Source organism: Panicum virgatum, chromosome 1N, assembly GCF_016808335.1.
Source record: "Panicum virgatum strain AP13 chromosome 1N, P.virgatum_v5, whole genome shotgun sequence".
Taxonomy (NCBI): domain Eukaryota; kingdom Viridiplantae; phylum Streptophyta; class Magnoliopsida; order Poales; family Poaceae; genus Panicum; species Panicum virgatum.
The window spans coordinates 18687047-18704015 of NC_053145.1; the positions used below are offsets into that span (position 1 = coordinate 18687047).

Genomic DNA, 16969 nt, shown 5'->3' on the forward strand with positions numbered 1-16969 from the left:
CATTGATGCCCATCCCATTTTGTGTTTCTTTTTCTTATACATGTCCTCATTCTCCTATTTGTTCGATCTTCAACACTACAATTATTGGTCCTATGCCACAAGGGACACTACGGACACAGAGCCTTTGCCGTGTGCCAAAGGCACATGGCAAAGGCTGGTTTGCACACGGCAAAGCCTTTATCGTGTGTAACACACGGCAAAGACCCCACGGCCAATCAAGCATTGGCAAATTTTTGCCGTGTGTCAGAACAACACTCGGTTATTTGAATATTTTTAAATTTATGATTTCAAATTAGATAACTTATAATAATATTTTAAAATATTAAACAATCTCAAATACAAAAGTTGACAACTACAAAGTTTTAGATTTCATTGTGTTGTACGACTTTGGTATAAAAATTTTTTTGCATATGAGATCATATAAAAAAATCAATATATCATGTGATATTGATTACTTGCAAAAAAACAATTTATAATTAGCAAACTGATCCAAAATTTAATCGAATTACGGCACGAAACAACCTAAGTTGTGTTTTGCAAATAGAAAAACTTTCAAAGTCAGCCGGCAATTCGTTTGTACCATTGAGAAGAAACCTATACGACTCCTTAACTCTACGGATCTTTCCTGCAGATGTTTCGATTTATAACTACTATACGGCCAAACTTGTGCGAAACATTCCAAAAATTTTTTCCATAGTATCCACACATGAAATAATGACAGCACGACAAATTTCATGATTTTTGGAATTTGTTTGCTTTTATTAGAATTTTAAAATAATTTGGGGAAACGTTCTGGATCATGGTTTGTTACCAAGATCTTCAAATTTTAGTTTATTTCAGGCACACATGCTCACATTGGACTCGCTATTATGTCTGTCAATTTTATATACATTATACTCCACTAATCAAAACACTTCCAGTACGATCATCAGAAATTTGATTACTGACATTAAATGTCTAAATATAGCAAATATATCGAGAAAATTACCAAAGTTTAGCATGGAGCAAAATGTACTGTATTCTTATACCAGAAAATTTGCGGAGTCAAAATTCAATTATTTTGGAACATCTTTGCTGTGTGCACAAAATAAAACACACGGCAACTAAAATCTTTGTCGTGTGCTTTATTCAAGCACACAGCAAAGGTGACGGCGGAGCAAACTATGTAAAAACGTCTTATTGGAGACGTGTCTAAACACCAATTAGAAACACTACAAATTCGCGTCTCTAAATTTGCGTGTGAACACAACACAGACGCAAAAAATCCGCGTCTCTGATGACCCCTCATCAGAGACGTGTATTGGCTACCCGCGTCTCTGGTAACCCCTCATTAGAGATGTGTATATAGAAAACGCGTCTCTAATGAGAAGTCATCAGAGACATGTATTGGCTACCCTCATCTCTAATGCCCCTCATTAGAGACACAGCTGTAAGAATATGCGTTTGTGATGATAAATTAGAAAAACAAAAAAAAGAAAATAGGACATGTAATAGATCTTACTAGAACATTCAGACGCATATATCATTAACATAAACATTTAGGCTAATTTTAGACAAAACTTAATGCCATTTCAATCAGGTTAACATAACATTTAGTGCTTGTATAAGACCTGGATTCCAATGGCCACTCTAAAAACAATCAATTCATACAAGCATAGATGACCTGTAGTAGGACCTCCAGTTTATAGGAGTCCTATGACATAGCTAAAAGAATTGCACAATGAAGTGTGAAAGAATAAGTCATCATTTTAGACAATCCAATGCAGCAGAATAAGCATTACAAAAAATCATTTAATCTATGACGAAACAAATTCGTCATAAATTGCTGAAAAAACATCGCAAAACAAATCTATGACGGTTTCGTGACGATTTTGGATAACGTTATGGAATAAACGTTACAGATTAAATCGATTGATGTTTTTTGCGTAAACATCACAAATTAGCACAATCTATGACGTTTCTAAACCGTCACAAAACAACCCGAAGCCCCGTTAGTCCAACCCATGCCCAATATCTATGACAAAAATAAACGTCACAGATATTATCACAGATAATGCCACGTGTTCAACCATCAATGACATGGATATTGACGTGGCGGCTGATGTGGCATCCGACGTGGCGGGTGATGATGACGTGTACATGTCAATGATGTGGAAAGTGCTACTGACGTGGCGAATGATGTGGCAGGTGACATCAGCACCTCAACCCATTTCTGGATGGATCCAATTCTGCGTGGGCCACAAACTTGGGCCAAATATTTCTCAACCCGCAATTAATTTCCAGCTAACCAAATTTAGCACACAACCCATATAAAAACTCAGCCCACCAGTTCATCCATTATTTCGACCCATTTATCAAAACTTCCAGCACAAAAATAATAGCATCAAATGAATCAAGTTTCCATTCAGCATGATATTAAATCAACAGATCACATACATTTTTTTTCCTCTAGCATCACTTGCACAGCGTCGGAAACAAAAAAAAAAGATAGGTTTCAACATAATTGCAAACACAAGTTCGCAGTTCCACTAGAAGCTATAATTGACCTATATAGCTCCTGCTAACTGGGGTGTGCTGCCGCCCCTCTCACCTTGTCCACTATCTCCCTCTCTGCATAAACTAGAGAAAACATGGGGACAAAATAAAGGTTGAGCATATGTAAATAAAGAAGGGAGACATGAGTCTCACTTATTATTGTCTGGATTCATGCACTATGACATAAGCTCATATCATAGGTAAACTGCACAAATGATTCAAGTATTCAGTGATAGCATATACAACCTTAAAGTTAACAAGCTAATTTCAGATTAGATATATTATGCACTGATGCTAAAATGTTTATGCCATTATTATCAATAAAGTTACACAACAATCAAGGGAACAAACAATAGTTTGAACGGCAATAACAAACAGGAGGATTACATCAAGAAAAAGAAAAATTATCTGTAAAATGGAACTGCAGTTCTAGACATAAATCAGATAATTGGCCATTCATTTTGGAAAATAAATCAAGCAAGGTAGATATTATCGATGAAATGGAACCTCATTCTACAGATGAATTAGATGATTAGCCATTCAGTTTTGGAAATGAAGCCAACAAGACAGCAACCTATGAATCACCGATACTTCACTAACACAGCCGTACCCGTATCCGATACTTGCGTATCCGATACTTCGATACTCCGATACTCTCTCTATACTACCACTATGTCGTTTTTTAAACTCACGTATCGCCATATCGCCGTACCCGTATCGCGTATCGGTGATACATAGACAGCAACTATCCTGTATCTATCTAATGTACCTCTGGTTCTGCCCACTAGACATCCTGCGCCATTGTGGTCATGCTCCACCACCACGACTCTGCTATGGGGATGCAAATAGTTTAATACAAATCATTGCCGTTGTCCAAGCACAAACATGGTTACTAGTGTAAAATAATCACCAGTGCACCCACACATACATTTCATCGACCACCATGCATGCGTACCTTAACTGCTGCTGGTGGTGGTACCCTGCTCAGTCGAGTTGCCTTGGTATCCTGCTCACCCGCGCTGCCTCAACGCCGCCTTCAGCACCTGCCGCTGTAGTGGAAGAAGAGCAGGTCCCCGGGCCCCGCGTCCCCAATGAGGCGCTGGAGCTCCCGACGGATGGATCTGTGGAAGGGAGCAGTGGTGGATCTGAGAGAGAGGGAGAGAGAGGCCAGCAAACAGTGGAACATGAACAGCACACATGAACAGGCGGGACGGAGGAGCGGGCTCAGAGCGTCTTGTTGTTGACGACGGCGACGAGCACGGCCCAGGCGACGGCGGACTTGGCAAGGTCACCGGCGACAAGGTTCACGGCGTCGAACCCGTGCGCGCACACCAAGGCGCTGGCGGCCATGCCCGCACGCACCGCGCCGTTGCCCAGCACGAGCGGCACCCACGCCAGGACACATGCCAGCCGCGCCGCGTAGGGGAGCAGCGTGGTGGCCGAGCGCACGTGCAGCCCGCCCTCCGCCCACGCCATCCACGCCACCAGCGCGAGCACCGCCTCCGAGCGAGCGAGCGAGAGAGAGAGGTCGACGGCGCTAGAGAGGGGGAAAGCCGAGCGCCCGGCGGCGCCAGGGGAGGCGGCAGGTGGGGAGGCGATAGGGTTGAGAGGGAGCTGGCGAGTTTGGGTTTGGGTCGGGGATCCAACCGTGTGTTTGGTTGGGGTTGGAGCCAGCCAGATTGGGTTGGATCCATCGCTACGGCTATTTGGATGGAATTCGAGGTGGGTTGGGTTGGACCCAGAAGCAATATTCGGTTGAGATGCGGGTCGGCTTCGTCCGCTGAAATCTGGCGAACGGAGCGAACCCGTTTTCTTCCGTCTGGAGCGCCGTGAGCGGGCGAGCTCGCGCCCCGAGCAGGAGCGGCGCGAGGAGGTAGCGCGCCGGCCCGCGTCGGGGGCGACGGCCGGAGCCGCGTCGGGGCGCGCCGGCCCACGTCGGGGGCGGCGGCCGGAGCCGCGTCGGGGGCGCGCGGGCACGCGTCGGGGGCAGCCAGGGTGGAGCTGCGTCGGGGGCGTGCGGGCCCGCGTCGGGGGCGGCGGGCGGAGCCGCGTCGGGGGCGCGCGGGCTCGCGTCGGGGGCGGCGTGGGCGGAGCTGAGTCGGGGGCGCGCAGGCCCGCGTCGGCCGCGTCGCGAGGAGGTCTGGCGGCCGGGGCGCGCGTCAACGACTGTGGGGGGGCGGAGGCGACGAGGTCCGGCAGCGGGGGCGGTGGCGGCGGGAGCGGGGCGCTGGGGGCAGTCCGGCAGTAGGAAGAAGAAAGGAGATGGAGAGAGAAGACTGACATGTGGGGCCCACTAACGGAGTGAGTGTTGCCATCCAACCCGTATTCCCAGTTCCCTCAACCAAACATGTGATGGGTTGACTCTATCCCTAAAATCAGAGCTGCAACCAAACAATGGATGGGTTGGCTCCGTTCTCAAAATGAGGGTTGGATCCAACCCAACCCACTGATCCCGCAACCAAACACGGCAACAGATTACGAGTACATTACGCACGCTTGCGCGCGCCTATGTATTTTGTAATTGTATATATGTAATCTTTGGCAAGAAAGAAGAATAAGCTTTGGAAAGAATATAGTAATATTAAAAGTTTTGATACGACACATATATAGATGGTTATCAATATTGGATTGGATGCGTAAAAAAGAAAGTATTGAAGTATCTATGTGCATAGATGATCAATATAATAGATTGTTTAAATAAAGTTATCAATAAAGTTTAACTCTTCAATAATAGATGGTTTAAATAAGGTTATCAATATAATAGGTAGTTGGTCAGCTGGTATAAGCTGACCGAGTAGAATGTCTTAAGTTCTAGAAATACGTAGGTACATAACATAAAGTGTAGTTTATAGTAGTAGTGCAATGGAGAAGTAGATATAATTTTGGTCTGATCATTCTTTTTTGCCGAGTTGATCAAAGCTCAGGCAATGGCGCAACACTTGCAGATGGTTGCTCATCAGCTTCTCAGTCTTTCCTGTAAATATTTTTTTTGGTTTATTAGTTATCAAGGAAAAGGAAATTGGTCATTAAATATTTGAATGTAATATGTTTTAATAAAGAAAAGTAAAATGCAATACCTTGTCTTAACATTGTTATTTTTTGGGAGTTTTTGGAAGCTTGGTTGTGCTGGGCTTCCTTGGTGGCGACATTGCTTTTGGATGTGAAGAGCTGTACATGTTTGTTGATATATCAGAAAGGAATATGGTATGTCAACTATGTATTTATTTCTGCTGAAAGTACAGTTTAAATCGAACAAATAACAGCATGGATTTCATGATACCTTTGTAGATCAGAACTTTTTTCATCAACATTCTCCCTGTTAAGTGTTGCTGTCTCAGATGGTGACTCTTCTTCATCCTGATAGAAAAAATATTACCAAAATTAATAGTTTTAGAAAATCTAAGATTAAATATTGTCTGGCTGTTTTTTATATAGTACACATAGGGACGTACCACTTCATCATCTTTTTCGGACATGTGGTGTCTTTTCTTGGATGATTTTGTTGCAGGTGGTGTTGTAGAGAGGCTGTTTAAAATGTAGTGGTGTTAGTATTGTACACAAAAAAAAAAGAATTTTTCCCCTTCTAAAAACAATGTAAATAGATGGAAGCTCAAAATCTTACGTATTGGTGTTCTCTTCTGAAGTATTTGGAGGAAGCTCAGAGGTTTTAGCTGGGGTCTGAAGAGAAAACTGTTCTAGAGGCAGCATCTTAGTAGGTGTGTCAAGGATAGGTGATTCAGAACTGCTCTTAGGTGTGTTTGATGGAAGGACACTTCCACTTGATTGGGCATAGAAGTTGGCATTTTGGATTACTAGCTGGCTTTGATTGGGAGGGTGGAATGGAAGGGCACGTTGCTTGCCATAGCTATGAATTATACTATTGACCTGGTATGATTTCTTAGGGTTGCGGTAGCTAGCTTCGGCCATGGTAACAGAAAAGGTGAATTTGGACGAGACTATAGCTGCAATATCAGCGGGAATGTTATCCCTGTTTCTATAAGATCTCATCACAGCTTCAACTGGTTTACCAACAATACGATGAGCAAGATGAGCAACAGTAGCAAATGCAATCATCTCAGATTCTTCAGTCCCATCAGAAGCAATGAATGGAAGTTTGTATCTGATTTTATAATAAGAAATTGATTTTGAATGAGATGAAATTTTGAAGTAAATGAGAAGAAGGTGCTTGATACTGATTACCTTATAGTTTTGAGAATTTAGACAATGATAGCGGAAACTTGTAGAATATTTATCAATGGTATTGCATTCTAAGCATATGTAGGAAGAACCATCTTGTTGACACGATTTGCGACAGAAATTGCATGCTGGGTACCACCAAGATTGTGTTTCAGCTAAACGGATGATAGTTACAGTGCAGCGGCATCCAGTTTTCTGTATTAGAAGGAAAAGGATAAAGTGTAGGAATAAACATATAGTGGAGGCACTCAATTTGTTATTTGATGGGTTCATTACCGGAAATTCATAAGGATCTATCTCTTCCATTTCTCTTAGTGTTAGTAAATCTGGTACAACAATAGGCTCTGGTTGGTTTTGCTCAGTAATTTGAATGCCAGCTCGTTTAATCTTGAAAGGTTGTCCCAGTGTGCTGAAATGTTGGATATATGTGCAAACAAATTTTATAAGAAACATTTGTTTTAGAAATAAGAATTAATAAATGTTAAGTAGTAGGTGCATATAAAGAAGTTGTTTGTTTGTTTCTACCTGTTTAATAGATGTGCTGCTTCTGGTATATCAGGATTTATGTACCAATAGCAAGCTGAGTAGCCACTGACATTAAGTTCACCTATATAAATAAGATAGGTTATGGATATTGAATCATGAAAGATACTATAAGAAACAATCTGGAATGATTTAGAATGGACATACCACGGTAAAGTTTGACAAGGCATCCAGTGAATAATATTATGATTGGTTTGTCTTCTGAAGTTGTGTCTTCTGGAATATCAAATTGTGTTGCTTTGGAGCCCCAAAGAACTAGCTTGATCTCTTCACCGCTAAGTTCAAGTGTTGTAAATTTTGTTAACAAAGTAAATTGAGATGTTACTATCATAAAATATGTCATCACAGTGTTGTCTTACATTTCATCTTTCAGCTTGATATCACGACGCAGACTAGGTTTGGATTGATTTGAGAATGGAATCCATTGCGGTTCATTTATCTCTGTGAGTATGCCCAAGATATCTAGAAATTAAAATACAATTAAAAATCTATTGATGATATAAGTTTGTTTTCGGAAAAGAAAAAGTATGTTACTGTTTCTTACCATGAAATTTTTTTTGTCGTTAATGAACTCTGGAAGTTTGCTGAATGGAGTTAGGTTGTAGATGTACTTGGGTTCAGTTATTTCTTCAGTTGTTGCACTGATTTTGGTATGGCAGGTAAACTCCAACATATATGGTCCAGGAACAGATCTGAAAGCATCTTTTGCATTGCAAACTCTGAAGCGGCTTATGACATAAGTTCTATCAGCTTGTATAATCGGACCATGTTTGTCTGACTCTTTTGCTGGGATCTCAGCATACATGGTGTTTCCCTGAAATGAAATGTTCGTTGCAATATTTGTTGTAAATAAATATAATGTAATTTTTTCCTCAATCTAGTTATGGTTGTAATTATTGAAGTAGTAATGTGAAGGAAATTGTTTTCAGTATACCTGTCTGTCGACAAGAACCAAATCGATATGCTGTAAGGGGTTGTCTTCGTTGATTCCACGATACTCCCATTTTCTGCAGACACGCACATGAATTGTTTTGTGCCAATCTTTGGGCTGTAAGGTTGAAAGTGGGCTGAAAACCATCTTGACCTGAAAAGGAAAACAATATGTCAAAGTACTATGTTACATAATTGAGGATGGCTGCAAAGAGGGTATGTCATTCGAAGAAGAAAGACATATAAACAATAAAATTTATGGTTGAACTTTTGAAAAAATGGTTTTAGTAGAAGTTACCTGTCTATTAATCATGTCAGTTTGATACTGTGTAGTTACATTAACATGTTATAATCTCAGCTTGTCTGTGTATTGCAATTTATGGCAGTAAATACTTCAGGGTATATAATATTTTTTGTTCTATCTGAATATTCACCATTGTCATCTTGTATGAGAATTTTCAGTCCTTTTTTAGATGTTACTCTAGAGATGGCAACATATAATTGTCCATGAGTGAAAACTGGTCTTTTAAGAAAGATCCCAATCATAGCCAATGTCTGACCTTGGCTTTTATTTATAGTCATTGCATAGCATACACATACAGGAAACTGTCTTCGTTGAAGTACAAATGGTAGTTTCTGATTTTTTAATGTAAGTTGTATTCTAGGGATTAGAACACTACGGCCAGCAAAGGTACCACTGATGATTGTTGCTTGTATTACCATGTCACCCAGTGCTGTCACTATTAGTCTTGTGCCATTACACAGACCAATTGATTGGTTCAGATTGCGTAAAAGCATGATTGGGACACCCACCTTTAAAGTAAGCTCATGAGTTGGGAAATTAGAACCATTGAGTGAGTTGAGTAGTTCAACTGGGTATAGAATATCATATGACTCATGGCTGTCAGGTGCTTTCACAATCTTGTCACAGCTTAAATACTGTTTTCCATCACCAGGAAGCAATGATACTATGTAGTTATTAATTTCATCGACCGAGTCATTTGTTGGGCATAATATGGCTTTGCTTTTCAAATAATCTATATTCTGGTATTCGTTGATAAGATCTGTGTATATAGCATTAACAATAGCAGGGATGGCTTCTTCATGACCCTTAATCAGTAGATCTTCAGGAATTTTTACTAACATCTCATCTGAATTATCTGTTGGTATTTGCGATTCTAAATTTCCTTCACCGATAGACAATACCCAATTGCTGAAATCTAATAATTCTTTCTGTGATTTAATATCTAAATCAGGGCATTGTAATCTCATATTTTTATGCAATGTGAGGATTGTAACTGCAGACCATGATGGAGAATTGATAATTGCAGCATCTATGATCTGATTACGTGTTCCCCCTTATATTACAGGTAATATTTGTCGTGGATCTCCACCAAAGACAACAACTTTACCACCGAAAGGTATAGAATGAAGGTCAGGATTATTGGTAGACAGTAGATCCCGTAATGTTCTATCAAGTGTTTCTAAAGCTCTTCTATGTGTCATAAGTGCTTCATCCCAAATAATGAGAGATGTTTGTTGTATGAGGTCTGCCAACATTGTTCCCCGTTTAATGTCACAGACAGTGTCATCATCTAATTCACATGGAATTTTAAATCTGGAGTGGGCTGTGCGACCACCAGGAAGTAGCAATGAGGCAACACCAGAAGAGGCAACAGTTAAGACTATCTTTTCATTGCCTCGTAAATAAGTAACTATAGTATTCCATAGATAAGTTTTGCCGGTTCCGCCATATCCTGATACGAAATAGAAAGCAGGTGTGCCTGTATTTACAGCAGCTATGATGGTATTGAAAGCATGCAACTGCTCATCGTTTAAGGTTATTATCATCTCTTCAGATCTAAGTAAAAGTTCAGTAGCATCATAGTTCAACTCTTCTTCAATTAAGCGATTGCCACGAGGACCAGAAGAGAGATTAGTTTTGGAAGGAATATTGTGTTCTCGAATATTTCCACCATTGCGTGCAAAAAGTGTTGTTAAATCATCAAGAAGAGAGTCTTTTAGTATGGGCTCTGATATTGTATATAATTTGTTGCCAATATTTTCTCTAATCTGATATTGTATATCATCTGCCATTAATCTCCAATCTTTTTCAAAAAAAGCATACTCATCAGCTATTTCACAGTAAAGAAGCATTGTGACAAAAAGCTGTCTTAGTTGTGCTGAAGTTGCCCATGCAGCAGCTTCATCGAAAGCATGATACCATTCTTGATCATTGCCAAGGAGACCTCTGGCGTTGCAAGCTGCTTTAAAAGTAGGGTATATTATGCCATTATATGTCCTAATATCTTCATAGATACGAGCACCTTTCACATTCATAAGAAGAATTCTAAGGTAATATCTTTCACCAACCGAAGGATGCACATAATAAAGCCTGCCAATTTTGCCTTTAGATCCTTGTCTAGGTTGACATGTCTTCGTTTTGCGAACCCAACGCCATTTGGAAGGAAACTCAAGATATGTTAGTGTTCTAGCAGTTTCATATGTTCTATTTGCAGTGAACCATTCGGTGAGCATAGTTTTCTTTAAGAAGTCGTTTGAAATAATTTCTGCCATGTTAGTGTTTATATGATACAGAATGTTATTTTCATCTGGTAAATGTACAGGAAGTCTTTCAACAGCTGGATAGTGGCGATGTATATCAAAACCAAATATCCGCCAGCAAGCATCCTGTTCACATATATATCGGCAATCAAGATATTCTTTAACTTCATTTCTTGTTTGTGTTTCTTCATCTTCAGGGACATCTTCTCCCTTTCGAAGGCACTGGAGGTAAGCTTTGCTGCAATCTGGCCCTTTAGTAACATATTTGAATAAATATTTGATGAATATACCTTTGTTGCACCACTCAACATTTATATGAGCTTGGAATTTCTTAAGCAGATACATATTATAGGGTACGACCCATTGATTAGACAGTTTGTGTGGACCTTTTTTGACAAAACGGCCATTATCAGGCCTTTTGTATGTAGCAAATCCATTTGGATCAATTATGGTTTCATTTTGAAAGTTTTTTGGATAACCTTTGGAGCATTTGCCATTTTTCATGCATGGAGCATTAGGATTGTAAGATCCACAAGGGCCATGAATCATATGCTCTGCAACAAGAGCATAACCTAGAGGGTCTTCATTTGGATCAGGAATTTCAGCACTTATGAACCGATCAACTAAAGCTGGAGTTGGATTACTTGTGTCTTCCACTAGCCAGAAGATAAGATGAGCATGAGGCAACCCACGTTTCTGGAATTCAACAGTATGTAGAGCTGCCATGACATTAATATTTATCAATTACTGGAGAAATTCAAGTATAATAGGTCCAAAAATTACTGAGAATTTAGTGGGATTGTTTATGATGAGGAATTGTATCATACCTGCTGCAACAGGTCCAAAAAATTTTCCACTCTTTATATCATCAAGCATTTCTTCTAATTTCATATTATATACTCGCACAACTATGTCAGCTCTGTCTGATGGTTTTTGTCCAGGTTCGAGAATTCCCAAATTTATTTCTTTCCAATTTATGTTGCAAGTGAATGTAATAAAGAAATCTGGTGGACCAAAAATTCTGCAGATGGCTACACCATCATGATAGTTTTGGATCATGTATCGTCTGCCACCAGTATGTGAAGCTGGTAATACTGTTAGTTTTCCTATCTCACTGCCATCAATACAGCCACAGCCCACTGCATCTGCTATTCCTTGGAAATTTTCTATTCTGAATTTATCTTGGTTTTTTAAAATGTACCAGTCTGTTTTCATCAATTGCAGCTCTAGCGTCAACTTTAGGCTGACTAGAAAGAAGACCATAACATAAGTAAGGATTAGGCTGGCCTTTTCTATAATGGAATTGATGTCTATAATAATCTTGCATCGTCATTGTGGACCGCCTTTTGCGTTTGTTGGACTCGGTGCACTGTAGATAACTCCAACTTGAAAACCTCTTTCACCAAAGGGAAATAAAAGTGGATATTGAAGAGCCATATATGCTGGATGCAGACTTGAAATTTGGTGCAAATGACCAGATTTGGACTCAATTATTATATCACGTTTAAAAGTTTCAAGAGAGAAATCACCAACTACAAGCATTGCCAGCTCATCTGTGGTTGGTAGATTGTACTGCACAGGATCACCTTCAGAGGCACCCACTATTCTGATAACAAATTCTTCATTTTCATAACCTTGTAATCTGTCCCGTGCAGCTCTAAATTTTTTAGCAAATGGATTATGCTCATCAAGCATCTTAATTAACTTTTCAACTATAGAAGGATCTATAGGATCATCTCCCTGATCAGATGGATGCAAAGCCCGTATTCGATTTTGCACTTCATTAGAAGTGTCATATATGTACAGCTGAATGAATTTCGGTGGAGATCCATCATATGGTAATAATGAGCCAATTCGATGATGAACCTGACCATGGATCTTGAATATTGGAGGGCCACGGCCGTCATTGATAGTTCTATCTATATTTGCTCCCATTGATGTAAAAGCAAATAAGCAGTTGTATTGCCGAATATTACGCATGAATTTATTGCTCATAGGACCACCATCATATTTTGCCAGTGACGCCAAAGGTTCAGGACGTGGACGATATGGTGGTATTTTGATCTTCCCTCCCTTGCAGCAAGAATTATAGGTGATTTTGTTTTGTCGGTAACAAGAATCTGATTTAATGCATTCTTGATACCAGAATACAGCTTCACAGTGTTTACACACATAATCAGGGGATCCCAAGAAAGACCTTTCAGGATATGAAGCTGTATTTGCGTATGCATTGTGAGTAAGTATTTTTCAAATGAGAAGTAAAGTTATTTTGTAAAAAAATGGTTTATTAATTTATGTGGAAATAGAATTAGAGAGTAAGAGGTAATAATCGTGAACTAAATATTTTGAGATTACCAAATTTAATGGTACATTAGGTAAATAGTAAATGCAGGTCTGCATCATAGTACCTTTTAGTGTATCTATATACTCCTGTGTGAAATATCCGCATTGTCGAGATGGCTTGGCTTCAGATAAGACGTCTAGTATCATGTGACATATAAATATGGTGGCCATCGATGAATGGATTTGTAAGTGTAAAAGTTACAGGGATAAAAAAATGGTCCATATGTTAGTAATTTGTAGTTTAATGAAATTTGAAGTGAGTATTAGTAGTACTAAGCTTAATTATATTATACCTGTCTTAGGATTCCATTTCTGTTTTAAAATTTTCTGATATTAAAGGGTTGTAGGACCCTGTGTCGGCATGTGCCCTTCATCGTTTGAAAGTACATCCCCGATTATCATGGGTGTATGCTTTGTTAGTAGCAAAGAGCATCATGTCAACACAAAAGCTAAAATATCGTATATGTAATATTGAAACAGAGAATGCACATACTGGATGATGATTTCTCATCATTAGAAGTGTCCATTGACGTAGGCATCATTATGATGCTTGTATATTGATATATAAAATTTAGATTTTTGCAATTCCTGTATAGTAGATGGAATGCAAGAATAGTTAGCCATATAAGGGATTAGTACATTTAAATGGGATTGGCAATTGTTGGCATTGTGACAGTAAAATTAAATGTCTAGTAATTGATACGATACAAATATTAGTCTACATAGTTGGATACATGAGTAACTGATTAACAGTTACTATTAATTACAGGGGAATGTATCAGCAGGAAGATAAAGCACATAGATAGGGAAAGAGGAAATAAAATAAAAGGGGAAAAATAAAACAGGGAATAAAATAAAGGGAAAAAATAAAATAATAAAGTGACATGAAATATTGATGGTAATTGTGAGGTACTATTCTTAGGCATAGAAATAAGTGATATTGATTCAAGAAAAAGTGGCAAGAACATATTTAGTTGTGTGTACGTTTGGGAAGCAGCGTGCTACTACCATTGCATATGTAGTTCACTTTTGACGGGTAGTAATCTGGTGTGAGTGTGGGGAAATTTTCATTTCTAACTTCTCTGTAAGTAATTTGTCCATCACAGTAATAATTTGTTATTGTGAGGTTATAAAAAAGCTGCAGAAATGAAACTGCTTTGAGACATGCTTTTTCATATGCATCATTAAGATCTAAATATGCCGTTTGCTAGAAAAAAAAACTCATGGCGTGGTCCTATGAGTTCCAACTGCGGCAATTCCAATTCGACACCACATAATATTGTCGAACTGTCTGCAATTTCAGTGATGAGAGATGCATATGGTAAACGGCATTCAGAAGCCGCAGCATGGAGGAGTGCGATTGGAGATGGTCCATGTACAAACATAGTGTTATTGTAACAGTGCCAGATGATCCACAACTGCTTTGTAGAGCTATTGTACAAAAGTTATAAAAAAAAAAGTAAATACAATCAAAGGAAAGAGGAAAAAAATAGAAGATAGAAATGTGTGTTAGACAAAAGGAATTAGGAAAGGTAATTTAATTAAACAGCAGCAAGTTAGGACATCTAATTTTAGGAGGCCAATCTGGTGTAAGCAAAGGGAAAGAATAAGGAATATTAAGTCTAAATGGCCGTAGAGTTTTTAATTTGAAAATTCCAAGAAGATAAGTAACAGTATATATGTCACGTTATTTTTAGCAAGTTGTTTACTTGAATTCTATTAATAGAAGACAACATGCCTATTGTTATTGCCAATCCAGTTTAAGTTTGTATACAGATACTGTGCACATATAAGTAAAGTTTTTTAAAAAATATATAAATTAGCCATGATTCTGGCAAAGGATAAATGGATAACAGCCTGCAATGTATTTGACATTTCTATTTGAAACCATATGGGTTGGAAAAAAAAGAGAGTGCAATTTGAATTATTAGAAAGCATTGAAGAATGTCAGTAGTAGATTACCAGCAATGTGAAAGTTGTCGTGGAAGATGCGACCAATTCTATTGGGGCTTTTTCTCCGGACAGGGCATTTCTTACTGTGTACCATACAATTAGTATTTGAATTAGTAAAATGGTAACGAATTAACAATATGTGACTATTTAGTATGCAACTGACATGCAGAGGAATGAAAAGTATTTTTTTTCAATCTCATTTTTTAAAGAACAGTTATGATTAGAAGGGGAAGTGAAGCTATGTTTGATTGTTATTAATAATGGATGCAACTAATCTTTGTTTAAGTATACCTGCAGGGAGTAGTTGTTTTTGCCTAACCAATTCTGCGTACCAGAAGAGCAAGTACACCAAACTGCGCATAAAGAAAAACTGCTAGTAAATGTGACTGGTGGAGCAGAGTACAACAGCAGCTAGAACTAAACTGATAGAGACATTGGGGAATTAGTCCAAACAGCTATGGGGGAATTTAATAGCGGACCTAGGATTGGTTGGTTCACATGCGGAGGAGCAAGAAAACTTTGGATAAAAGGACGAATCTGAGGTAGGTAGCCATTATCAGTACAAATCTATAAGCACTCCTTCTAAAATTGAATGGATATAGTTGGATCTGTGGCAGAATGACAGAATGAGAACAGCTAGGGGGAATTTATTGGGGATTTAAGATTGGGTGGCGTGCGTCTGGTGGAGAAAGAAAAAGTAATTAGTAATTAAGATGGGAAAATGGTGGTGAACTTGGAAATGTCAGGAAGAGAGGAAGAATGTAGTTAATATGTTACCAGGAATACTGAAGTCGGTGTTGAAGGTGTGACCAAATCAGTTGTAGCTTTTCATTGGAAAAAGGTGATTTCGAACTGTGTAGTAGTGAGAGTTGAAATAAAAAATAGCATACAATTAGGAATTAAAATGAGGAAATGGTGATCATTTGGCAATATGCCATCAGTAGGTTTGTAGCTGACAGCCTGACACTTGAAGGGACGAGAAGCAGAAGGTGATTTCGAACTGTGTAGTAGTGAGAGTTGAAATAAAAAATAGCATACAATTAGGAATTAAAATGGGGAAATGGTGATCATTTGGCAATATGCCATCAGTAGGTTTGTAGCTGACAGCCTGACACTTGAAGGGACGAGAAGCAGTGTTTTTTTTTGGAAGCTTTAGGCTGCAGTGGAGTACCTAATGCGGCACCAAGAAAATTAATTGGAGCAGCAGCGGGGAACCTAATGCGGTACCTAGATAATACTAAATCATGTTTGTATAGATCTGTAACTATATAATATCAAACATTGGGCTGCGCACTTCTGCAGAAGCTAAAAAGTTTCAGCACAGGAAAGAATCAAGATGGACAACCATAAGCGAAACCAAAGTGCCTGACGGAGAACTCAATGGAGCAAGCTAGATCTGAAACAGATTGAATGACGGGTAAAACTGAAGAACGGGAAGGAACTAAACATACCAGATCGAGGGAAAGAAGAGGGGGTCGCCGTTCCTGGACACCGGGACGAGCAGAGCTGGCCAAGGAAGAGCACCTGCAGCAGAGGACGAGGAGGCTGAAGGTGTGGTGGGAGGAGCTCGTTGGAGGAGGAAGTTGGAGGGAGAGGACGGAAGGAGGAAGAGGGGAGAAAGCAAGAAAGGAGGAGGATGTTGGAGGGAGAGGACGGAAGGAGGAAGAGGGGAGAAAGCAAGAAAGGATAACGCGAGAAGGTTCGAGCAGACGAAGGGGGACAACCGGTACGGAAGAAGCTACGGGGACCGTCCGATGGATATCGCATGGACCATATAATTTTTGATGTCGTGGACCAATGACGTGCTGAAGAGAGGTGGGTACATATAGAAATATAGCCTGGGACTACGATCACAACCATCAGATGAGCAATGAACGGTTAGAGATGGATGGGCCATTTGGGC

The 16969-nt window shown here is 39.5% G+C and overlaps 1 protein-coding gene and 2 long non-coding RNA genes across 6 annotated transcripts; all 3 read right to left on the reverse strand.

Annotated features, from left to right (window-relative positions):
* Positions 1-2364: 2364 nt before the first annotated feature.
* LOC120655438 lies at positions 2365-4174 on the reverse strand. Of its 2 annotated transcripts, none has more exons than XR_005667503.1 (4): positions 3733-4174; positions 3491-3656; positions 3282-3363; positions 2365-3109 (listed from the first exon to the last, which is right to left on the reverse strand). It is a non-coding gene; the product is annotated as an uncharacterized LOC120655438 (long non-coding RNA). The 2 variants fall into 2 exon arrangements; XR_005667504.1 differs by having other exon boundaries at positions 2365-2619; positions 3305-3363; positions 3733-4173.
* A 1026-nt stretch (positions 4175-5200) lies between these two features.
* LOC120653387 lies at positions 5201-6609 on the reverse strand. The gene is made up of 5 exons (XM_039931144.1): positions 6158-6609; positions 5988-6060; positions 5816-5892; positions 5613-5703; positions 5201-5509 (listed from the first exon to the last, which is right to left on the reverse strand). The coding sequence occupies exons 1-4, from the start codon at positions 6607-6609 to the stop codon at positions 5628-5630; spliced, it is 678 nt and encodes a 225-aa protein (XP_039787078.1). The 3' UTR covers positions 5201-5509; positions 5613-5627.
* A 170-nt stretch (positions 6610-6779) lies between these two features.
* LOC120655440 lies at positions 6780-16739 on the reverse strand. 3 transcript variants are annotated; one of them, XR_005667512.1, is made up of 11 exons: positions 16518-16689; positions 15844-15918; positions 15358-15419; positions 15076-15149; positions 8210-8359; positions 7820-8089; positions 7635-7737; positions 7423-7550; positions 7258-7339; positions 7009-7141; positions 6780-6927 (listed from the first exon to the last, which is right to left on the reverse strand). It is a non-coding gene; the product is annotated as an uncharacterized LOC120655440 (long non-coding RNA). The 3 variants fall into 3 exon arrangements; XR_005667510.1 differs by lacking the exon at positions 15844-15918 and having other exon boundaries at positions 16518-16739; XR_005667511.1 differs by lacking the exons at positions 7258-7339; positions 15844-15918 and having other exon boundaries at positions 16518-16739.
* Positions 16740-16969: the final 230 nt, after the last annotated feature.

What these genes read in the sequence shown, in the direction of transcription:
- LOC120653387 (XM_039931144.1), bottom strand. Translation starts at nt 6,609, where the DNA reads ATGATTGCATTTGCTACTGTTGCTCATCTTGCTCATCGTATTGTTGGT. An exon ending in CCGAAAAAGATGATGAAGTG is followed by an intron (nt 5,893 to 5,987) that starts GTACGTCCCTAT and finishes TTTTTCTATCAG; the next exon opens with GATGAAGAAGAGTCACCATC. An exon ending in AAAAGTTCTGATCTACAAAG is followed by an intron (nt 5,704 to 5,815) that starts GTATCATGAAAT and finishes AAACATGTACAG; the next exon opens with CTCTTCACATCCAAAAGCAA.